Source organism: Anolis sagrei, chromosome 5 (genome assembly GCF_037176765.1).
Source record: "Anolis sagrei isolate rAnoSag1 chromosome 5, rAnoSag1.mat, whole genome shotgun sequence".
Taxonomy (NCBI): domain Eukaryota; kingdom Metazoa; phylum Chordata; class Lepidosauria; order Squamata; family Dactyloidae; genus Anolis; species Anolis sagrei.
This window is the reverse complement of record NC_090025.1, coordinates 37,055,501-37,081,984: the sequence shown is the minus strand read 5'-3', so window position 1 is coordinate 37,081,984 and position 26,484 is coordinate 37,055,501. Positions and strand designations below refer to the sequence as shown.

Here is a 26,484-nt window from a genome sequence, read left to right as displayed (position 1 = left end):
GTCATATTCCATTCCCACATAGGAATCCAACAGGTTACATAATGAAGATAGTGCACTAAATCTTCCTGGACTCACACTGCATTCCCCCACTATTCCAGTCCGTCCCCAAGAGGACTGAGCAGCTTGGGGACAATTAAACAGGCTGACAGGTTTTAGAAGCCAAAGAACAAGCAAGCCCCCTTCTAAAAATGTCTTTTGGCCACGTTCCCCCTACTCCCAAAGGAGACAAAGGGAAGTAGTCTGGCAGAAACCAGAGTACTTGTGGTGCATGCCCAAGATATAAAATAACATAGACCCGTAAGGCAGTATGAGTTGATGTAAATCAACTAATTAAAAAGAATGAATTAAATCAGGTTTCCCACTGATACCTATTTAAGTATTTCCTTTTAAAACTGTGCACATTTCACTGCTAAATTCTGTACCTTACAGCTAACCAATGTCTTACTGCCATTGTTGCTTCATTCTTATAACTGCGCCTTGCATATCTTTGCATGTTCTCCATTTTGTTTTATCTTTTGAGCTGCTTGATGCACTTCAGGCCAGGAAACACCTCTGTACTTAACCACCAAACTCCAGTCCAAGTTAAATCAACAAAGCAGTTTATAAAAGATTATATTTTAAAAAACTGTAGCAAAAATAGTAAAAACTTCAAGGTCTATATGTATAAAAAACTCCGTAAAATTCAAGGTAATCCAAAATCCCAAAGCAACAGGACATCCAGCACAGGAATACAAGAAAACCAGGAAGAACAAGACAGCATAGAATCCAATAGAAAAATCCAGGAACAACCATTCAGACTTGGAAGCATGAAACAGGAGCAAAGACATGGAACCAGAATTTCCTCAGAAAGCTTGACTAGGACTTGACAAGAGCCATTGCCTCAATTACCAACGTTGACCAGACTGGCTGGAAAATCCCCCCAGCCTCTCTAATATACACATGAAATCATGCCTTCTCCCACGACTTCCTGATATGGGTCTCTTCTCCAACAAGAGCTGTGCCCTTTGGAGATTCTGTTGAGCAGCATGAAGTTTATGAAAACTGAGTCTCCTATCAACAATCTCATTATCTTGCAACTTATTATTCTCTCAACCTGGAATTTTAGTCCCTGAACTCCTTTAGCTAGAGAACGACTCTTCTGCACCATCTCAGCACATCTCTGGAATGTGACCTTCATTAACTGCTGGAGACACTGACTGATCATTTGCAGGACTTAAAATCTAATGTTGGCTCGCTGGCCCAGAGTTTACATGATCCACTTCCCCATTTACATCGGTATCAGCCACAACCATGGGCTGAACTATAACACTGCTAACAAAAGTACCAGCTTTGCTTGGCTAGTAAACTTTTTCGTGTAACAAAGGGATCTTATAGCACTATTGATATCAACCAAGAGCAAGAAGTCAGTGGCATAGCTTTCACAGACTTAAACCTACTTAACCATGGTCATAGGATCAAATACTGAACTTGTCAAGTTATCACCATTTCCAGAAGTTTTGCATTTCAATAGATATTCACATATACAACCTGTTTATTCATAGCTATAAAGGTCTGTTCCTTCGCACTTCACTCTATGCATCTGATGAAGTAGCCATCAGTCTTTTTTCTCCATCTCAAAGGTGGTACAAGACCCCTTTGCGCACCGATCCTGACGAACACAACTGTGTCTTTAACATTTATTTCCCATAACAATTTTTCTCCTTTTCCACCAGTCTTCCACCCCACACCAAAATATTTATTAAACCTGCACCACCTCTGCCTCTGCTTATATATATATATATATATATATATATATATATATATAGATTCCATTCTCTACTTTTGCTTTCCCACCACTCTTTCTTTCTTGGGAGTTCTTCCCTCCCACCATTCTAGTGCTCATTTGGTACTCTGCTTGCCTCCCTTTTGTAGTTCTCCTCTCCACAGAAATCAGACAAAAAAGTGGAGTTGCAAACTTATCAGAACCAAACATACACTGAATGTCCAAGGCCCAAAACATGTGGGCAGTCAAGCAAAGAACAGCAGAAAGAAAGATGCAAAAACTGGCACAATTTAAGCAACTGAACAAAACAACTTGTTGCACATGCCCATGTCGGGGGGAAACTTTATCTAGGGAGTTATCAAAGTTAAAAAAAGTGAAAGCACATGTTTTTATTATCACACGAAACTAAATCTAACAACACTTTTGTTCTGCTCCATGCATACGAATCACTGCAGTACATCCTAAGCGAAACAAAGACATTTTAGAGTTTAAATTTCTTCCATCATGAAGAAATAAGACCAGATTCAGCATTACCCAACCACTAGGAAAGCCACCACCTTGTTAATTTGCACATCTGTTGCTCCAGATGTTAAAAACTCATGATGTTTGGGAATCAGAGAAAGATTAAACCTCAAAAACAAAAAGAAAATTTATATTGGATGGGACTTAAGAACTGTACTTTTTAATGTTTGCAATGTTTTGCACTCAATTTTTAAAAGAGAAACAATTCAGCTTGGCTTTTAACTCCAGCATACAAGTTTATCAATTTTTAAATGTTTTTCTTTCAAGCAAATATATCATTGGAACATGTTAGCATTTCATATGTGATTTAATACCATTTTACTAGCTATTCCCCACACTATACTGATCATATGCAATTATTGTACTACTTTTCTTGGCAAGAGTTAGATCATTCAGTCCAATACCATGGTACAACCAGACATTTCTCAACCTGGAGACTAAATATTAGGCATAGTTGCTATTATCTATGTTTCCTATAGTCTCTTGGGGGAAAAATACAAGAGTTATGGTATAGCCCATGTGGTGTGTATGCCAGGAAAATCAGATCAATGAAGAGCATAATTGTATCCCTGTCTAATCAAGCATTTTGGCTATCACATGGAAGAGGGAGTGGGCTTGTTTTCTGCTGCCCTGGAGACTAGGACTCAGAGCACTAGGTTCAAATTGCAAGAAAGGAGATTCCATCTGAACATTAGGAAGAACTTCCTGATTGTGAGAGCTGTTCATCAGTGGAACCTTTTGAGTCAGAATGTGGTGGCTGTCGGTAATTGTTTCCAATCACAATTCAAAGTGGGGGTTATCACCTATAAAGACCTACATGGTTCAAGTCCAGCCTATCCTCGTGACCATATCTCCCCCTATGAACCAGTGCAAGCTCTAAGATCTATCAGGGAGGTCCTCCTCTTGGTCCCACCTCCATCTTTAGTATGGTTGGCGGGGACATGGGAGAGAGCCTTATTGGTGGTGATCCCCAGCTTTGGAACACCCTAGTGAACTTGGACAACCCCCTACACTACAACACTTTAGGAAAGAGTTAAAAACTTAGTTTTTTCAGCAGGTATTTGATAATGTTTAGACAGTAACCAGAACTGACTGCCAATCACTGAGCACTTGATATTTACATTCTGTGCATTCAACTGGGCTGCTATATTGATTACATAGATCTTTTAAGGAATTCTATTTTTAATATAGGTTGTTTTATCCAATTTATATACCTGCTTTATGTAATGTATTATTGTTTTCATGTTGTTATAATTTATTTTCTGTATTATGTATTTTATGTATGGCATCTTTGTGTGCTATTTTGTAAGCCGCCCCGGGTCCCTATGGGAAATGGTAGTGGGGTATAAATAAAGTTTTATTATTAATAATAATATTTCTTGGAGGCTTTTAAACAGGGGCCGGATGGCCATCTGTTGGAGTGATTTGATCTTGCTTTTTCTGCATGGCAGGGGGTTGGTCTAGATCAGGGGTCCTCAAACTATGGCCCGGGGGCCGGATACGGCCCTCCAAGGTCATTTCCTGGCCCTCGTTCAGGGTCAACCTATGTCTGAAATGACTTGAAATCACACAACAACAATAACGATCCTATCTCATCAGCCAAAAGCAGGTCCACACTTCCCATTGAAATACTAATAAGTTTATATTTGTTAAAATTGTTTTTCATTTTAATTATTCTATTGTTTTTAGGTGGGTCTTTTTTTGCATTAGAAATAAGATGTGTGCATGGGAATTCATTCATGTTTTTTTTTTCAAATTATAATCCAGCCCTTCAACACTTTGTGGGATCTGTGACATGGCCCTCTGTTTAAAAAGTTTGAGGACCCCTGGTCTAGATGGCCCATGCAGTCTTTTCTTTCAACTCTATTATTCTATGATTCTATTATTCTTATCTAATAAAATCATAATATCTGATTAAAAAGTCATAGGATGCATTATTATACTGCAATTGTAAAGTTTTTTAAAAAATATCTGAGTTAAACCCCAGTAAGCTAATTCTTACTGATTAAAGAGTAAAAATGCATTAAACACCCATAAAATGGAGAAAAGGCTTATGAATTCTGCCTGGATTGGTCCCTTATTTTTCTGATCTACATGGACAAACCACAACAAAAAGCATGCTTGAAAATGTAGAACCCCTCCTCCATCCCTCATGTTCCCTTGAACAACTGTTGTTAAGTGGAGCTGAACATTTGGAACAGGTGGATAGTGAGAATAGAGGACAAATACTTAGTCACACAATTCAGTATCCAAATATCCACAAATGTCAAAAGTCCAAGTTAGGATCATATTGACATGGAACTAGGAAAGATCGCACCCAGATTTAAGCTAAAACAAGTAAAAGCTCGTTTTCTGTTGCTTGTGGGTAAGGATCCTTAAATGTAGTGGGTTTATTTTTTATTAATATGTACTGTGTGCTTTGGTTGCTTTGGTTTTTATAATATCTTTTTGCTGTGAAAGACCCTGCTTGCACCAATATGGATTGCAGTCCTGCATGTTGTCTCAACCTGTCGTGCTTGCCTTTATGCATGGAAGTCAGCTGTCAGATTACACGCCATATTTAGCATGACTCTTACAAGTAAACAAGCCCTTTTGGCTTAACAGGATATCCTATAAAAACGCAGACAGACAGACATTTATAGCAGGAGATTTCTCCAGCAGCTGCTCCAGAACTGCGTCAGCAGCATGTGTGCTCAAAAGTTTGAGCTCTGCATAAACTGTTAATCCAAAGGGTGACATACAAGCATGCATTTTTTCCTCATTTTCCCATGATTTCCCAGCAAGATTTTCAAATTAAAACAGGCAATGCTCATTAAGGCTGCCGGGTTTTTTGACGCAAGCATAATTCAGAGGCACAAATTCTGCGTAACCTTCTAGTCCAATTTATAAAGCTAGCATCCAGCCAAGCAGTGTTTTTCCCTTTTTACTTTAACTGTGAGCACTGATGTAATCATCCCAATGCCACAGAAACAGTCATCGGGACACACGGATGCAATATTCGTTCGTGTCAACAAATTGACTATATATGAAGCAGAATGCCAGGGCTTATGTGATGTTCATGTGTTTATCTGCCAGCCCATGAACTGGAGTCAGAAGGTTGCAAAATTATTATTAGCAAAGATAAAAGCGCTCTTTTTTAATTTAAATTGAGAAGACTTTGTTAATTGCTATCATGTTGGCTTCAACTAATAGCAGTTGCATAAATAAGAGCTCGCCAAGACACTCTGTCAATAACAGCCTTTCTTAGATCTTGCAAAGGTGACTTCAGAACACAACTTTTGTTAACTTGTTGGGTTTGCAAGTCTACTGAAACTGAAATCATAGGGTTGGAAAGATCACAAGGGCCATCTTATCCAACCTGCTGTCATTCACTGATATTTATTTATTTACCCTATTTATACCCCACTTTTCTCTACCCCGAAGGGGATTCAAGGCGACGTACATATAGGCAATTATTCAATGCCTTGAATCACATACAATTCCAATAACATTAAAATTAAAATTAATACATATTAAGCATTTAAAAAACATTACATTCAATAGTAAAATCATGCCATCCATAATAGTAGTCCCAAAGCCGTTCCATAGTAATTGCCCATATTCCAAATTTGTTATTGCACTGAACTATCCTCTGAAAGCTTGAACCCAAAGCCAAGTTTTTACTTTCCTTCTGAAGGCTAGGAGGGAGAGGGCTGATCCAATGTCGCTGGAGAGGGAGTTCCATAGCCAAGGGACCACCACTTAGAAGGCCCAGTCTCTCGTCCGCATCAGTCGCACTTCTGATAACTTCTGAGGAAGGAAGGACCGAGAGCAGGGCTTCCCCAGATGAGCTTAATCTCCAAGGTGGTTCATAGGGGGAGATATGTTCAAACAGTTAAGCTGGGCCAGAACTGTTTAGGGCTTTATAGGCTAAAGCCAGCACTTTGATTTGTGCTCAGTAGCAGACTGGCAGCTAATGGAGCTGGTGCAGCAGGAGGGATGTCCTCTCTCTGTATGCCACTCCAGTGATCAATCTGGATGCTGCTCGTTGGACCAACTAAAACTTCTGAACAATCTTCAAAGGCAACCCCATGTAGAGCACATTGCAGTACAGGATGTAACAAAAGCGTGAACCATTGTGGCAAAATCTGATTCCCAAGCTTCGGGCACAACTGGTGCACAAGTTTTAATTATGCCCTGGCCACTGCAAAAACCTGGAGTTCCAGGCTCAGTGATGAATCCACGATCACTCCCAAGCTATAAGCCTGCATCTTCAGGGGGAGTGTAACACCATCCTTAACAGACCCTATGCCCTGTTCAGCCTTGCAAATGACCAAGAGGACCTCTGTCTTGTCTTGATTCAGTTTCAGTTTGTTCGCTCTTCAGCATTTCTGAAGGAAGTTCATCCAACTTTAAAGACTTCCAACAAAGAAGAGTCAAAACATATTATGTACACAATAAGGAAGTCTATTCCACAATCAGATAGCTCTCATGGTCAGGTAGTTCTTCCAACTGTTTAAGTGGGATCTCTTTTCTTGTAATTGAATTAATTTGTTCTTGTTTTTATCTCCGGAGCAGTAGAAAAAAAACTCTCTCAATCTTTCACATGACATAACTTCAAATATTTAAAAATAGCTATTTTATTATCTCTCCATTTTCTCTTCATCAAGTTAAATATACCCAGTTCCCTAAGGTGTTCCTTGTAGAACTTGGTTTATATAATAGGTTTTGTTCAGCACCTTAAATATAAAGCAGCAGTGTGTAAATGGCAGCTCTAGGGACCACATAGACCCTAAAAGCTGCGTTTACAATCACTTGAGCAAAAAATAATAATGGTGAACTGCCTCTCCTGGAAGTCATCAGGAGTGGTGATTAATTTCACAAAAGAAGTGATGGGACCCCATGCACTGTTTAACACAAAAATAATCTGTTTTTCCAAACAAGAAGTAGACTTCCAACCACTTCCGGACTATTGTTGTTATTTCCTTTCCTTCTTTTCAATTTCAGGAGTCCGTGCAGCTCCCATAGAATCCTAGGATATAAACATGACTCCAAGAACTGAAGAATTTGCCCTTTCCTTGTATAACGCCTCAGCTCACCTGCCGCTCATCTCACAACATGCAACTGTATGATTTCAGAATGCTACCAAGTACAAAACTGCAAATGCTTCTGTTTACATCTACAGTTTTGTATGATGACTCTAAGTTTCCATACTTCCCACCTTCTGCAGAGATACACAGTAATAAACATCAGAAATGTTTAGATAATTGCATTAGCACCCTTACTTAATGGAAGCAGTGATTACTAGTTGGAAAAATACAACGAACTGAACATTTCCTGGAATTGTTTACAAGTGGCAAACCTTGTATGTGATCCTACTCTTTCGTTCTAGAATTAAGACAGGCTCGTAGCAGTCCTTGTTTGTTTTTGTAACCAAGGGCTAACATTATCCACCTGTAAGCCAGTGTCAAAAGATATGTGGAAATACACCATTCCCAACTATTTTACTTGGAATATTTGGCCATGCTGTTGGTTTAATTCTGTGATTTAAAATGTAGTCTAAATTTTATTTTGCTCTACATTTTGAATTTACATATTTTAAACTTTGTTTTATGAATGACTACAGAGAGCGCTGGCTGCTGGCTGGTGGAGAAATGCAGTAAATGAATAAAGTAAGCTGCTCAAATCTCTATAGCAGGACAACAGTTTGAATTGGAGGAGGAAAAGAAGAAAATAATCTTAAAATTTATTTGTATCCTACCTTTCTACTAATGTGAGAGCCAAGGCACTTTAGAGTATAACATTAAAATAAAGCTAAAACCATTTAAAGAACTCACATTAAAAACAATAAGCAGTCAAATTAAAAATAATTGCAAACAATTGCAAAGGCACTTAAAACATAAAATGGTACTGTAATAAAACTGAAATACAGTACAGTAGACACATTAAAAGACCTTTATACAACTGTTCACTACCAAAGACATTTCTAAACACCTACTTGCTGGTGGAAAGGAACCAGAGAAAGGGGCTTAGCTAACTTCTCACAGGTAGAAGTCTACCACAAGTAGAAGGTCTTCTCACAAATACAAGGTTGGCAGTCAGACTATGAACAGAGGCTACCTATGGGGCAGTGATTCTCAACCTATGGGTCCCCAATGTTTTGTCCTTCAACTCCCAAAAATCCTCACAGCTGGTAAATTGGCTGAGATTTCTGGGAGTTGTTGGCCAAAACACATGGGGATCCACAGGTTGAGAACCACTGCTATAGGGAGCACACCTATTAAAGCAGCTCCGCTGGCTGTCAACAAGTTTCCAGTCCCAATTCAAAGTGCAGGATATAATCTACAAAGCCCTACACGGTTTGGATCTAGCTTATCTTCATGACCCTATGAACTGGTGCGGGCATTAAGATCTGCCAGGGAGGCTCTCCTCTCAGTCCCACCTCCATCTCAAGTGTGGCTAGTGGGGACGAGAGAGAGGGCCTTCTCAGTGGTGGCCCCTCGGTTTTGAAAAGCCCTCCCCAGGGAAATTAGACAAGCCCCCACACTTCAGTGTCTGCCATTTCAAGCAGACCTTTGATAATGGCTAAGACACCAGCTAAATTAGATAACCAAACAAACTGATATTGACTCTGGAACTATAATGTTACTTTTAATGTGGTTGTACTGCCCATTTTAATTAGCAGCGATTACTCTGTTTTTATTGATTATTTTATTTAAATTAAGTTAATTTTTCCTGTTTTCTGTAAATGTTGTCTGTAAATGTTGTCTTATCATAATTGGTATTGTTATTGTTATAAATGTTGATGTATTTTATGTGTTTTTAATGGCACTATTATGTGCTGTAAGCCGCCCTAGGTCCCTTCTGGGAAATGGTGGTGGGTTAAAAATAAAGTTGTTGTTGTTGTTGTTACCACCACTATCTGGAAGTCGCCACAGACAAGCTTCTCCTCAGTGTCCTCACCAAATGTACCAGTGACAGTCGCAGGACTAATAGAAAACACTTCCTCAAGAGTCCCAAACTGGGAAGCTTGATATTAGGAAATATAGTCATCTAGGTAGCCATGTATCTGCATGAGCTCTACCTTGCCATTTTTCTTCTGATCCTGGTAAGCCAGCAGATGGGCAAAACATGCAAGCCCACATCCCCATGTATTTTTGTCGTGTAATTCCTAGGCACTCTGGCTACTTCAAAACTAGTTGCCTGCAGCAAAATGTTAGTGACTCTTATCCCTTTCTATTGAGTCAGGAAAGTAAGCAGACACTCTTCTTTTACAGAGTTTTATGGTCCAAAATCGTGTTATACCAACCTCCTGCACCCCACAACTATCTTATAATGGCAGCAAATTCAGTAGTATCACCTAAGCAATACATCCAGTGTGATGCACCTCCTGCTTCACCACATTCAGTCTAATGTACAAACACAAACTACAGATGGAAAGTTGTTCACCCCCTAAGATAACTCAACTTTCCCAAACTGACAACCTCTAGATGTTTTGGACTAGAACCCCCATCAGCACAGTCATGTTTTAGAAACAGAATTTGTAGTCCGCTATATCTCAAAAGCATCATATTGGGGAAATGTGGTTTAGGGTACTACAATACAGGTTGGGCTAAATTTTTCTTCCGTTCACAAAGCTGAATGAAAAATACATCTAGGACAGTGGTTCTCAACCTTTGGGTCCCCAGATGTTTTGGCCTTGAACTCCCAGAAATCCTAACAGCTGGTAAACTGGCTGAGATTTCTGGGAGTTGTAGGCCTAAACACCTGGGAACCCACAGGTTGAGATCCACTAATCTAGGAGAACATGGAGCTTTTCATAATTTTAATTGTTCCTTTGCTTTAATCCTATTCTGACTGTTTTGACCAGAAGCCCATGATCTACATTTCCCCCTCAATTTAAACAGCAGGTAGAAATTTGGCTTTCTCCACTTCTTATACAAGCTGAGAAGTCTCTCTTGGAAATTAGATGTACACAGCAAGACCACTCTTGCTTTTCTCCCCTCCAAAGAAATTATTAATTTCCTAATGGAAAAAATGATACAAACTGAAATGAACATCTGTACCAGTATTTCTAATGTATCTCGAAACTTTGGAGGTAAAAACATTCCAAAAATACCAAAGCTCCCTGCCTGCCAACACACTCCCACACTAATGTTGCCCCAATCAGACAGTCTGAAGAATGTATGGAGACTGACATTTCTGTCTGGCCTTCCCAGGAGGAAAGCTGTCAGCAAGGCACACCTGCCAGGTCAGCCTTCAGTCCAACTATCATGGTTGTAATTAACTGTCACACAGTTTTATTTCCTTCCCTTCACAAGTATTGGTGAAATATGTCTTTGGCAGGACCACATTTTCCAGAGTACATTTTTGAAAAATAGCCCTGTCTCAATAACAGAAAAATCAAAACTTGATGATACCAATTCCTGTTAATGGATATTTGTCAAACAGGCATATAAACCCCTGAGATTTTGTCCCTGATGTTTCAGACATGCTTTTATAAATGACTAGTTCTTCAGAAAGACAATATAAAGTTAATCAATAATTTCCTGATGTTCATTGTGTAAAGGAAGGAGTGAAATCACATTTCATGATCAATGTCAGGCACGTGTTATCCTACAGTCTACATGAATCAAACACACATCATATATAAAGCAGGTCTGAGTAGCAATTTGTAGAGCATGATAAAAGTGTAGCAAAACAATCTATTATATCCTGTAATGCGCACAACATGGGGCTGCCTCTGAAGAGTGCTCAGAAACTTCAGCTAGTCAGCTATTTGGCCGACTGCATCCCCTTTTACGAACCTGCCCAGGCCCTGAGATCTGCAGGAGAGGCCCTTCCCTTGGTCCCATCTCCATCTAAAGCTCGGTTGGTGTGAACGAGAGAGCGGATCTTCCTTCTCAGTGGCTGCTTTTTGACTCTGCAACTCCCTGCTCAGGGAAACCAGAATGGCCCCCACCAGACATGTAGCCGGGGGGGGGGGGGCTTTGGGGGCTTCACCCCCCCCCCCAAATTTTCATGGTGGTCTGCGAAAAGGCCTTACTGGTTTAGACTGTTATGATCTGATCACCATGCTCAATATATCTCATATGCATGGGGGTATTGGGGTAACGATACGAAAGGTTTGCTAGGGTAGACCCTCTTTCACTCAGACTCAGCCTCCCCCCCCCCCCCCCCCGAATCAAAATCCTGACTACGGGCCTGGCCCCCACCCTGCTGTCCTTCCGGTGTCAGGCCAAAACATTTTTATTCAGACAGGCTTTAAAAGATGAAGGTTTTTAAGATCTAGTAAGAGGGTGCTATGGTTTTTTATCTTTGAATATGTTTTGATGGATTTTAATTCTGATTTTAAGTGCTCTTTGTGTTTAATTCTGTTTTAATGTTTGCATATCCTTTAACAATATTATTATCTGGAACACAACAATATTAGTACACAGCAAACAAGGTCACTCTGCTGGCTGTTGTATTGGATTGCACGTCGGACACTTTCCAAGTGTCTAGGATTGTGTGATGTATCGGTGAATAATGCATGCAGATCCCAGTAGGGTGGCCTTTTGCAGCTGACAGATGGTAATTCTGTCAGTGCCGATTGTGTTTAAGTGCAGGCCAAGGTCTTTAGGCACTGCACCCAGTGTGCTGTCAGCCACTGGGACCACCTTTAGTGGCTTGTGCCAGAGTCTTTGCAGTTCGATCTTTAAATCCTCGTATTGTGTCATCTTTTCAAGTTGTTTCTCTTCAATCCTGCTGTCACCTGGGATTGCAACATCGACAATCCATACTTCGTTTTATAACATGATTGTGAAGTCAGGAGTATTGTGCTCCAAAACTCTGTGAGTCTGAATTCGGAAGTCCCAGAGTAGTTTGACATGTTCATTTTCGTGATCCCACCAGTACTTTGTCACAGGCAGATGGTATTTGTGGCACAAGTATTATTATTATTATTATTATTAAATTTATTTGTACCCTGTTTTAAAGGGGACTCAAAGTGGCTTGTCATAAAAAGCATTCGTATACAATTTAAAATATAGAAATATGCAAAAATTAAAATAGAATTAAACACAAACAACACTAAAAATTCACAGTTAAAAACCACAGCGCCCCCTGACTAGATCTTAAATCTTAATCTTAAGATTTCCCCCAAGTACTCTGGGGCAGGCCTTTTAACCAGTTAAATGCAGGGTAATAAAGAGGGATGATCTCCCAAATATTGTGCTTGTTTTGCTGCCTGTGCCCCTGTTCAGAAGATTTCACCTCACTTCTGTCCCTGTGCTAATTAGATTTTGAAAAATTTGGGTAGTTGTAGAAACAAGGATTGGTGATAAAGCTTCAGTGGAGACACCTTTTCCCCACAATAACTCTTTCAGGAGTGGATTTCCCATCCGAGGTAGATTTCGCTCATTTCCTGTTCTCTCATCCCCTTTCTTAACTATGAATAGTTTAGAAGTCAGATGTTTGTAACTCAGGGACTGCCTGTACATAGATAATTAGAAAAGGAAATGCAAAACTGCGTAAAAGTAATATTACACATAAGGATAGAAACTTTATTTTGATCAGTGGAAGATGGTACAATTTGATATTAGGCTAATCTAGTCTATTTCGATGCAGCTGTCTTTAAGAAACATCCTCTTTTTCCTTTCGCACTTTCCTCCTCTTCAGTATTTTTCATTCTGAACATTCCTGGAAATGATTCAAGCTGAAAACTGCAATCAATCATGTCTATTGTAGAAGTAATGCATGTTTAATCTGGATGCACTACAGGTGGATTCCACTTACAACAGAACATTATATTAATATTTAAATACAATACCCGGGTTTGCAAGCTGGAGCCTTAAAAAACCCTAAAATATTTAACCAGTCTCATTTTCAATAAGAACTGCTTTTGCCCTAAACCAAAAACCATTCAGATTTCAAACTTGATTTTCTAATATTTAAAAAGCTTGATCCAATTCACACAACCCAAGTGTTTTGCTAAATATCTACACTGAGTGGATCTTTGTGGAATTCAAGGTAACATGAAGGATTTACCTGTTTGACAATTGCTTGGAACAAAAAAGAGCATAGTTTTGCGATCCAAAAATGATACCTTGCAGAGCCATATCTTAGTACTGTGCATACAACAACATCTAACATTAAGAAAGGTAAAAGTGAAGTTGTGAATAGGATACAAATTTATAGAATGTGAAGCAGGACTATCCCATTTAACTCATTCACAACAAAACCGTTGCGCAGCAAGCGGATCTTAGCCACATCCCATATGCACAAGACTCACAGACAAGAGTAGAAATGAACAAAAAAACTTTACTCTTAATAACAGAGATAACATAGTCTTTGTAAGTAACACAAAATAAGGCATCTTCATCTGAAGTCAAATGAGAAAGCAAAACATAAATCTTGAGCAAACAGCTATTCCACCATAGTATAACGGCTTCTCTCCAACCTGCTCCTCAGAGCAGAGCCTTTGAGCATAAATCTCCTCAAAGAAAAAGCTCCCAAGAACTGTATTCTAAAAACCCATACATTTATACCCTATTGGGTGTGGTCCAAGATTGCTTGTTGACCTACATTACCAGCTGCATATAATAATTACCATCATATGGTTTTTCTTCAACACACACACACACGGTCCTGCTACAACTTACTGTAACAAAAACTATTGAAAGTGGTGCCAAGGCTTGCTGCATCTGTCAACATGCTATAAAAAGGGAACAAGAAATGACACAGCTATAAAATTCTCCATAAACCTGTTCAGTATCTGCTTCAGAGTATTTAGACCAGTGGTTCTCAACCTGTGGGTCCCCAGATGTTTTTGCCTTCAACTCCCAGAAATCTTAACAGCTGGTAAACTGGCTGGGATTTCTGGGAGTTATAGGCCAAAACACCTGGGGACCCACAGGTTGAGAACTACTGATCTAGACAAATAAACCACCAAAACATTTTTTTTAAAAAATAGGCCATTCATTCACCATTGGTGATACTAACTTAGACCAAGGGCAGTAGAGTCAAACATTTGGAGTGCCATAGTTCCTCTGGTTGAAACAAATTCAAAAACCATTACGAGACCTTCAGACTACTTAGGGAGTCTGCTTTGCCTAAAAGATCACAGGTATATATGAGAAGCATCCATACCTGGGAAAGAGGCTGGAGTGAAAGATTTACTTGTTTGACAGTTGCTTGGAACAAAAAAGAGCATAGTTTTGAGATCCAAAAATGATACCTGGCAGAGCCATGTCTTAGAACTGTGCATACAACAACATCTAACGTTAAGAAAAGTAAAAGTGAAGAATTCTCTGCAACTAATAATACAAAGAGAAGCATTTGTCTGTCTCTTCACTCCTTATCCCCAGTCTTCTTACTCTTTGCCATTTAACATCTGAATTGGTTTTTGAACATTCTTGCTCATGAGATCCTGTTGTTTTTTTTATCTCATTATGAAATGAGATATCACTAGTAATCACACAGCATGCTTTACTGGTGAGACCAGAGTAACAATGTCTGAAAAGAAAAAAGAGAAACATGGCACATTGGGCCTTGCACAATACTCAGAAGAGAGAAAAGAAGAATGAGTTAGTCTTCTGAGAGCCAGCAGGAGAAAAAGAACAACTGATACTCTCAGCCAAGTTTCCCCCCAATATTATGGAAGCATCACTATAATAACATAAGACTCCCTTTTTGAACACCAGATAAAAGCATTTTCACTTAAGACATTAGAAATGGCATATTCATATGATGTCCACGGGTATGGAAATGATGCAAGTCTAACTGAATATGCAAGTTGCAGCACACCAATGCCTTAAATCAAGAAATAGTTTTCTAAGATCTACAGAGATACTCGCAGGAACATGTCAGAAAGCAGGAGTCCAAAAGTGGCAGGCTAAAACCCGGAACCTCAAGTCATGGCTGACACTGAATGAGAAACTCCCCCCTGGTCACACGGAATACTGGGCGACTTGGAAGGCACTGGGCGACTTAGAAGGCGCTGTTCTGGCACCACGAGATGTAGAGCCAACCTTAAGAAATGGGGCCACAAAGTGGAGTCCATGACATGCGAGTGTGGAGAAGAGCAAACCACAGACCACCTATTCCAATGCAGTCTGAGCCCTGCCATATGCACAATGGAGGACCTCCTTATAGCACTCCAAGTGGTCAGCGTATGGTCAAAGGACATTTAATATAATGCCAAGATTTTTTAAACTTTGTGTTTTTTAAATACATTTTCAACTGTACCCTTGGTTTGCTTCTGATATGATAAATAAATAATAAATAAATTCAATATGGCAAACTATAACAAAAGTACTTTCCAAAAACCAGGTTCATCCACAGTGCAACCAAAGAAGAAACTCAAGTGTACATCATCTACCATGACAGAAAATATTAGGAAGCGAAAAAGAAATTATATGCCTTACCTATACTATGAAGATTTGTTTATTGCCTCTGATGAGATTGAGAAAAAACTCAAAAGCAATTACTAACAAGTTTGTTGAAAACTCCAGTCTAAAGCTGAGGTTAATCGCTAAGATTTACAGTGACAAGTGCAGCAATTTCTCCAGTTAAGTGAAAGATACAAGGAAGATGTGGGGACTTGTTAAACTTATGCTTCTTGCTTAAGCATCATCAATTTCCCAAGTCATGGGTCAATGGAAAGGCAGCACATGTTTTTCAAAGGTAAAACTCCCACAGGAAGAATTCGAATGAGCAGCAGTTGATGAGTGGGACAACGGGAAAACAGCAGAGCACATGAGAGTATTTGCTGCTAGAGGAATCAAGTTGCGACTTGAAATCTACAAGCCACTGAGGATGAACCATAGTACTGGGCTGGGGAACTCACAGCCCTCTCAATATTACTCTTAAGACTCTTAAGACTCCAATAATATTTTTGTACCATTTTAGTGAGATGCACAAAGCATGCAGGTCTAGCTGAGAAATGTTTCACTGATGAACTAGCTGAAAAACTAAGGCAGTGATAACAAGAGTTTACTGATAACATGCAACTGTTAACCAGTGACAAGAACAGAGGTAGCTTGTCATTACAACATTCTGACTGCTCATTGGAGTGATGGATATTAGAGGCAAAGATGAAATACTTTGGCCACATAATGAGAAGACAGGAAAGTTTGGAGAACATAATGATAATTGGGAAAATGAAAGGGAAAAGGAAGAGGTGCTGACCAAGGGCAAGATGGATGGATGGTATCCTAGAAGTTACTGGCTTGACCTCGAAGGAGCTGGGGGTGGCGACGGCTGACAGGGAGCTCTGGTGTGGGCTGGTCCATGAAGTCACGAAGAGTCAGAATAACAACAACAACAACAACAACTTTATTCTTATACCCTGCCACCATCTCCCCGAAGGGACTCAGGGCAGCTTACAAGGGGACAAGCCCACGTTACAATAAAAAGAGCATTAAAATCAATAAAATAAAAACATAACACAATCACAAAACATCATATTAAAACAATAAGGGCTGAGATAAAGTTCAAACCTGGAATCAGGTTCAAATAATTGCAACGATTCCGAGATGGGGGCCAGTGGAAAGAGCAGGATTCAAGTGAACAGAGGCTGAGGAATACCCTTAGAAAGTGTTGAGTAACCAATAGGTGGGCCAAGAATAAAGTGCATGGCTCAGAGTAGGAACGAGATAGTTCTCTGGTGAAACTGCCTAATCAAAGGCACGATGGAACATCCAAGTTTTTAATTCCCTAAGAACGAACTGAACGAATAAGCAATAACAATCTGGTATGTGAAGCTATCACAGCTTCATGGATCCAGCATCAGGTCTAAAATCCAAGTTGGATTTTCCCTTTCAAAGTGACACTCTTGATTTAACAAATTTTAAGATAATGTGCTTTGACACAGAACAATATACTACATTTACAAAAATGCTAAGAATATCTGAATGCATATTTATTGTTTCCAGAGTCTAATTAATAACAGCTGAACCTGAAGTCTGATTGTCGATTTTGGACTGCAACTCTTTCATTTTACCACTTCATCTTGCAAGACCAGAGCATAAAATAAAATACTCATATGCACATAAAATATAATCAAATGTTCTCTAAATAGCTACATTTGAGAACATAGTGGTTACCATTCTTTTCACAGGCTTTTCTTCCTGGCTTCAAGAAGCAAACTAGGTTTCTTATATAGTTTTCTGCCTTCTATAATGTACAGCAAGGGGCTTGCTTTAAAAAAAGAGAGGAATGTAAGAGCGGTGTTCTCTCCAACCCACACTTTTTCATGCCTGAAAGTGCTTATAAAGAACAAAAAGCAACTAACATGTCTAGTGCCGCAAATTCCCCACAATTCTACATGTATAAACAGCATCCCATTTCCAAAGCACGTAGATATCCCAAGTTCAGCAAACAGACTGTCTGAACAGCATTTGCACAGAGCCATGTTCATTCATCACCTTCAAGTTTAATTACCGAGCCATTTCCTCTTGGCAGTCTCCCACTGGTCAGTGGAATTAGGTTTTACATGGTCAGGATACCAAGGAATTAAAAGTACCCATAATTCTTTGCAGCTGCACAATTTGTTAAGAATCTGAAGCTTTGACAAGGGAAGGATTATTTAGGAACAAACATTCCTTCTTGCCTGCAGTTGTATCTGGAACATTCGTGTGGACATGACCTCAACGCAGATTACTTTTTTGCAATAATGCCAAGAAGACACAGCTATCTGACGAAAACCCAATATTAGTCAGAACCACAGATAAATAGGAAAGGCATCCATTTTCTTCCACAGTACAGATTGTTCCTTCTGGTGCATTTTGGACTGTGGATTGGCCAGTTTCATTTAATACATGCCAAATATACCTCTGCTTTTAGGAGATTTAGTAAATACTTTTAACAACTCTTACTGCCAAAATGGCTTTATGGTAGTCAGCAAGAACAACCACAACACCTCAAAACAAAACCTCTCATTTTATACTCTCAGTCCCACTTTGGAAATCCATGATATGCCTCCATCCCTTTATTTAAAATGTGCAGATCATGCATATTTTCTTCTCCACTGCCTGGCAATTTTCTTGCTTCTCCCCTGCCTCCAAACCCAAGCATCTCTAAATAATAGGTAGGTAGTCATAAGAAAGCACAATAAATTTCTATAGCAAGGAACATGAACTTGGGTCCTCTCCTGACCATTGGTCATGTCAGACATGGCAGACATACATTAGAGTCCACCATCTAGAAGTTTCCTACTCAAAGTAGTGATCTGTGGGACTGATGCCGATCTATGAGCTACTAGTCTGCAGCATGTTCGAAGGAATGAAAGAAACGGTATTAGTTAAGAAGCGTAAACATGGTCCCCGTCCCTTTCATAGTGGAAAAAACATTGCCAGTCTCTCACATCGGATAGCCTGAAACATGCTGACCTAAATGATGACAAGTTTTATAGCCCTGTCATAGGGATGTACATGTTTCTTAAACCATTCCAACTTCCTACAGTTTCATATACACTGTGAATATGTTTTATATAGATGATGTAGGAAAATGTTGGTCAGCATTTTGCCCAATTTATCAAGGCAATACAAGAACAACTGTATCTTCTAATAATAGGGACAGTTCTTTCCCCCACTTTCATGCAAATTCCTCCCTGTGCTGTTCTTTGTAACCCAATCCTAATTTATCCTAATTTGTAATTTGTAAAAGTCAAAATCTTTTTTCTTTCAGAAATCTAGTTTGATTCAAATTCATTAATATTTAATTCAGTCCATATTCAGGCTAGGAATTGTGCACACACGTTGAATTGCAACTGCCATCTGCTTAACCAAGCATAGCCAATGGATCATGAATATTGGGAGTTGCAATCCAACAACATCTAGAACACGGTTCAGGTTCAACCTATCTTTGAGACTGCATCTCCTTCTTCGAACCAGTGCGGGCGCTGAGATCTGCCAGAGAGGCCCTTCTCTCAGTCCCACCTCCGTCTCAAGTGCGGTTGGTGGGAATGAGAGAGGGGGCCTTCTTGGTGGTGTCCCCCCAGCTTTGGAATACCCTCCGGAGAGAAATCAGGCTAGGCCCCACTCTCCAGGCCTCCCACACAAAATTGAAAACATGACTTTTTAGACAAGCCTTTGATCATATTTAGATTTTTACTGACTATATTTGAGGACCAAGAGATTATATCACCTTGCACTTTATGAAACTGATATTGTTTGCAGTTTGTTTTATATCTGCAGCTATTGTTGCATTTTATTGACTTTTAACCAGTAGGACTTATGATGTTATGTTGTTTGATATTGCATTTGTGTTATTGTTTATGCACTTATTGTATTTTGTGTATTTGAATCTTGGCATGCTTTGTGAGCTATCCAAGTCCCTTTGGGAGACAGTGGCAGAGTATAAATAAAGTTTTATTCTTATTAAGGCAACATGGTTACCACTTTGACAAAAGTACCAATAAAGATGTATGGAGACCTCGGTGACGCAGTGGGTTAAACTGCTGAGCTTAGAAATGCAGATGCGCACCAACCCCCAGAGTCAGACACAACTGGACTTAATGTCAGGGGAAAATCTTTACCTTTATCTTTACCTACCAATAAAAAAGACATTGCATTCTATGGATAATCTTTCCTCTCCTTTAATTGGACCTAAAATGTATACAGCTGTACACTTTTCTATTTTATATCTAGGGACAGCAGATAAAAAAATGTAATTCCTTAGCACAAAAGTAAGCCACCTGCAGCATTCAGTGTTCCAGATTATTTTCTTCAAATGCTGCCAATAATTAGGCAAAATTATAACCAGGGGAGGTTTCAAACGTACTTTCTAGGAAAGGACACAAGGTATTTGTAGGGGGGAAACAGTTGGGGGCTAGAGAGATAATATCCACAGGTGTTTCCTTGACTATAGAAGAGGAAATGGATCTCAAGGCTACAAATCATTAGCATCTCTAATGCTTTTACAAATTCCTACTGTGGAAAATCAGCCTGTAAAAACAGGCCATTTCCAATAAGTGCCTGGTCTGGTTTCCTACATCGTTTAATTTCAGACGAATTTTATGAGAACTATGTTACATATTTTACCTCCCATATGGTTTAGATTTGACAATAAAATATTTGAGTCCTGCTCTGCTCTTTCTTAGGCTTCAAAAACAGATGTCTCCCAGTAGAACATGATTACACAAGGTCACACTCCTATCTCCAAAGAAGCTAAGCCGAGCCTGCATTTTTCCCCTTCTCCATCAATCTCCAGATAAGATGGCAGGTTAGGAAGTACATCTTGCCAAATAAATAGAAATCTTCTTCAAAAGGACCCAATGAACTCACTATCTCTTCCTCAGCTCTTTATCATATTGGGCAGCTTCTAACTCTTATGAAAACTACCTGCATTTGGCATTTTTGTCTTTATCTGCAACTTCTGCAACAATTGGTTTAGATATATTAAATAATGCTCTGGAGAACATTTCAAGACTGTAAGTATCATCAGGAAAAAGCAGAGAAAATATGACAGAGGTACCGGAATATGTTCATACAGCAACCAAATTGCATTAAAGGGAAGAACAGATAATAAACCAGCAACTGCTTTGCCTCAATTGGTGTCAGATTCATGTTCCATGATTACTATATATACTCGAGTACAAGCCTACTTTTTTGGCCCTTTTTTTAGACTGAAAGAACTCCCCTCAGCTTATACTCGAGTATACATTTATTATTTTACTCTATTTATTATTGCTTTTAATTATAGTTAATTATTTTACTCTATTATTACATTATTTTACTCTTCTTCTTATTATTATTATTACATGTATTGTTTTACTCTATGTATTATTATTTTATTACATGTATTATTTTACTATTCATTATTATTACATTTAGTATTTTACTTTATTATTGTTATTATTACATTTCCATTATTTTACTCTCTTTATTATTATTGTAAGGATATGTAAGCACATTTACACTGAAGAAGGTTAGAACAATGGTTTAATCAGAGTTGGACAGTCGTATCTTAAATTACAGTTTTAAGTAAATATTCAAAAACATTTAATCTACTGATGCCTCAATTAATGTAATTTTATTGGTATCTATTTTTATTTTGAAATTTACCAGTAACTGCTGCATTTCCCACCCTCGGCTTATACTTGAGTAAATATGTTTTCCCAGTTTTTGTGGTAAAATTAGGTGCCTTGGCTTATATTCAGGTTGGCTTAGACTCGAGTATATACGGTAATTCTAACTTTTGCTGCTATGAACGGATTAATATTGCTCTTATAATTACTATATTCTTTCCAGGGTATCAATATACACCTGTTGTTATACAAAGCACAAGATGCTTCAAAAATTGCATTCTTTCAAAAATAATTAATCCCTGTATGAAATAAGATGGGACATTTTAGTCATATTCTGTTGCCGAACCCACACAGAACTAAATGTACAATCTACACTTTCTGAGGCCTTGTTTAGAAATCTTGAAGTAACAATATTCTAAAATTTCAGACACTTATCAATGGGTTTTCCTCTATAATTTGGAGAAAACCTCACTTTTCTAATTTAATTTAATTTTTGTCACTGAGTACTTCTTTGTTCCATCACTTAGAGAGGGTCCATACTAAATGCCCTTCTTTGAACAGAGCAGAACAGAGCCCAGAAATGTATAACATCATCAGTTATATAAAATACAAAAACAATACACAACTACATCTACACTGGTATCTATTTGATGTATGAACACGCACATTTTCAATGATAGTCCATTACTTTACTATCAGCTTTAAATGGCTTTTATGGGTCAAGCAACTTCAAAGTAAGAGTGTTGAATTGCAGTTCATCGAGGTATTCCTATCTTTCACGGTAAGTATGAACTAAAATAAAGGCTCATCATTGCAACAGACATGCTAGGATATTGATATTATCAACAGCTATGGTTTTAAGACACACAATTAAAATATATCACAAAAATTAATGAAGATCCATCGACTTGTTTTCACATCATTCAATTGCAACTGTACAATCAGAAAGACATTTTTATTTATACAGAGGCCCTTCCACACAGTCTTATATCCCAGAATATCAAGGCAGAAAATCCCACAATATCTGCTTTGAACTGGGTTATCTGAGTCCACACTCATATAATGTGGGATTTTCTGCCTTGATATTCTGGGATATAAGGCTGTGTGGAAGGGCCCTGAGAACTGTATCACTGTTTAACATCCCCAGTTAATTTTGTTCTTCGTGCTATAAATAATTTTTCTTACCTTCCCCGTTCTACTGCCAGGGCATCGATTTCATCAAAGAACATTATGGAAGGTGAAACTGCTCGGGCTTTCCTAAATATCTGAGAAAATCACAGCAAGATGTCATACAGACAAAAACCCATGCCAAAATAAAAACCAGTTAGTCTTTAAAGTGCTGCTACATTTTTCCCCATCTCCCTCTCTCCTGTTTATACCTGTGATCTATAGTCACACAACGAGCAGAATTTATACTACTGCCTAGCATGCTGAATTATTTGGTAATTTTTTTTTCAATTGCAGCATACTGTGAGATTAGAACTCTTAACTCACTCCTCCTACTTCACTAGGTAATTGCTTGCAACCTCAATAAATGAGACTAAACCAGGAAGTGGCATTCAAAAAGCTTCTATTCAGCCATCCATGTGAAGCTAAATTCATACACCTAACCCAGATCCCCACTTTCTAAACTTAGGATCTCACAGTAGGATCTCACTTATCCAACAGTACAGTAGGATCTCACTTATCCAACAAACGGGCCAACAGAACATGGATGAGTGAAAATGTTGGATAATAAGGAGGGATTAAGGAAAAGCCTATTAAATGTCAAATTACATTATGGTTTTACAAATTAAGCACCAAAACATCATGTTTTACAACAAATTGACAGAAAAAGCAGTTCAATTGCCAGTAACGCTATGTAGTAATTACTGTATTTACGAGTTTAGCACCAAAACATTGCAACATATTGAAACAGCAGTGGATCCAGTGGGAGGCAAACTCCATTGGATAATATAGAAAGTTGGATGAGAAAAGCTTGGATAAGCAAGGCACTATTGACATTATCAATATTTAGTTATTTTTTACTGAACGCTTGACCGAAAACAAAGGTCTTTGTCTGCAGGTGAAAAGACATGGAACTAGCACTGACTCCCTTGGTTCTGTTGGATCCTCAAAAAAGACACCTCTGTTGGTGATGGAACTAACAAAATGGATGGCTCTGCAGCAAAGTATGGGTTGATATATTGGTTCATATAGTCTTTCACATATGCTGGATCTAAGTATCATAGGGCTTTATAGAACAAGACCAACAATGTAGCTCTGAGGCTAGAGATACACTGGTAGCTAATGTTTTAGAGTCTGAAAGTCTGAAAAAATCATTCTTGAAATACAGTGAGTATATGATACCAAAAATGATGCTATTGAGCAGTTAGGTTTTTAAGAGTTCAGGGCTTGGAAAGTAACTTTTTATCTCTATATGCCCTGCTTCCAATTAGTTCCAAGTAATTAGTTATTTGTAATTATTGTAACACCTTACCTCTCTGACTGCACGTTCAGATTCTCCAACATATTTGTTCATCAGTTCTGGTCCCTATGTGGGGAGAAAAACAAGCAACTTTTAAAGATTTTTTTTCATTATGTTATATGTGTTCTGTGCTTTTTAAAAACTTGTATTACCCTTAGATAAAGGAGATCTGACAATTTAGGCTCAATTCGAGGTTCCGATCACAAATCCCTAAACAATCTGAAACTAGGAAGTTTGATAAACCATATCGACCCACTGTATTGATCAACCATGTCTTCCCTTCCTCTCCTCCTTCCAGCACATATTTCAAATTCAAATAGACTATGTTTTCTACATGTCTTACAGTACCTAACACTGCATCCGAAAGTCATGGTGAACTATGGTTTGTGTCAAGCTCAATTTATTTCTCAAGTCACATAACGCTTAAACAAACTACAGTTTACTTCCCCTTCTCTGATTTGCTCCTCTCATATCTTTTTTGTTAGTTCCAGTTTAAAGTGTGTTTGTTTGTTTGTTTTTCCCCATGTCAGGAGTGACTTGAGAAACTGCAAGTCACTTCTGGTGTGAGAGAATTGGCCATCTGCAAGGACATTGCCCAGGAGATGCCCGGATATTGTGATGTTTTACCATCCTTGTGGAAGGCTTCTCTCATGTCCCCGCCTGGGGAGCTGGAGCTGACCGAGGGAACTTATTCACGCTCTCCCCGGATTTGAACCTCCGACTTGTTGGTCTTCAGTCCTGCTGGCACAAGGGTTTAACCCATTGTGCCACCAGGGGCTCCAATCCTGTTTAAGGTGAGCAGTTAGGAAGAAGCCAAGAACAAATGATGGTTATGCATGTGGATGTCAGAAGAAGACACTATTTAAATAAGAGGGAGTTTCGGGGACAAGTCACAAGTTTAGATTTTGGTTCATGGCTGGTTAAGAAACTATGGCTGATAAGAAAATAAGTTCCACATCACTGTAAACATCACATACATCAAACCATGGCATGGCTTAGTATGACATGCAAATATAATCAATATATTCACATTATGCAGAATTATAACTACCATTATTTGGCTCCATGTCTATGAAAGAAACTCCACACTGTACACATCGCATTTCGGAGCCACCCACTGAATAGCAAAGCAATATGAACAACTTTTCCTTTCTTGCAGTCTAGTTAACAAATTAGTCTGCTGCATAGAATTTGATGTAAAATTTTTAAATAATTCCTTACAAACTGAGCTATCACATTCTACATTTCACGTTTGTCTTCACTAAACAATAAAAGATCTGCTAAAATTCCTATCTGAACATAAGCCAGAGGTTCAATGATAGTTGTTCATAAAGCAGAGAGCTGTCCAAGCATAATTAATCTACTTTAACTTCAGCAGCCAAGAGGAAGCGAGAAAATGGCAGAGGAAATTTTAACTGGAAAGTAGTTTGACGTAACTGACCCAGATGACAAACCAAACTTAAGCACATATCAAGTGCAGGGAGGCATTTGAAAAGGGATACAGGAAGCAAGCAAATGCCAAGGTGAAGTCAGAGCTCTGACAACAGTGTATATTTTTGAAATTATTGCTAAGCAGGGAAAAAAGTAACAGCTAACACTGAAAGGATCTCATTTAAACCAGAAAATATGACACCTGGAACATTTTCTACCGAAAGGTTTTTACTGCAATTGAGCACGCTTGTTAAATAAAAATAATTTTAGAGCTCCTGACTCTCTTCCATCTACATAAGAGCACTCTTGCTGTTCTAAAGCTGAGCAACTAATGCCTGTGAATTAATAATCTTAAAATCCAGAAAAGACCATTTGGTGGTCTTCTACATTATGAACACCAGAAATTCTCAACTATTTAATTTTCTCTCTTTTGAGAAATCTCAGACTAAGTGTGAAGCCGAAGTTCACGTGTAGTTTTTAAAAATCAGTTTGGTAAACAAAACTGATTTGACAGCGAACATTCTCATATCAAAAAGTATACAACATATCTGGTATATAGTATTTATGGCACAATCACTGTGTAGTCCAGCTGACAGCTGCTCCCAGTCCAACTGCTGTGGGAGTCCCAGTTCATAATAGTATACACTCAGACGCTGCTGATGGCTTCCATATATCAGAAGGGTATATCTGCTCCATGTTTTAGAATAAGCTGTAACGGAGCTATCCAATGTAATGAACTTAGCATTCGGAGATTCAATATCTTGGATAGTTCATTTAAGGTTCAAATTAAAAACCCAGAACTAATTCATCTACCCATTGCTATAGAAGTAACCAGTTGCCACTTTTTTCATGTCAGGTGCGACTTGAGAAACTGCAAGTCGCTTCTGGTACGAGAGAATTGGCCATCTGCAAGGACATTGCCCAGGGGATGCACGGATGTTTTAACATCCTGTGGGAGGCTTCTATCATGTCCCCACATGGGGAGCTGGAGCTGACAGATGGTAGCTCACCCCTTTCGGTCAGCAGTCCTGCCAGCACAAGGGTATAACCTATTGTGCCACTGGGGGCTCCTACCACTCACCACTACAGGGACTGATCACGAGTCTCTCCCACCACCTGAGTATAGTGCGATGGATCATGCCAAGATGAGACTGTGACTTGCAACCGCATTGCAAGTTTCTTTATAAGGATCTCCTCTCATGGAGCAGGTTCTCACTACCACCATCAAACACATTTCATTCCTTCCAAAATGAAGCTGCCCCATGTCTCCAGCATTCACAATAAGATGAATATGACAATTTTACTAATGGATAT

At 38.8% G+C, this 26,484-nt stretch overlaps 1 protein-coding gene across 1 annotated transcript in view; it reads right to left on the bottom strand.

Moving 5' to 3' along the window:
• The window catches only part of AFG2A (AFG2 AAA ATPase homolog A), a 202,782-nt gene that overhangs the window by 140,520 nt on the left and 35,778 nt on the right, over positions 1–26,484 (bottom strand). Inside the window, exons 12-13 of the mRNA XM_060778966.2 lie at positions 23,752–23,805; positions 22,458–22,537 (exon numbers count right to left, since the gene is read on the bottom strand). Of these exons, the coding sequence (XP_060634949.2) occupies positions 22,458–22,537; positions 23,752–23,805 (134 nt within the window). The remainder of the gene's footprint in view (positions 1–22,457; positions 22,538–23,751; positions 23,806–26,484) is intronic.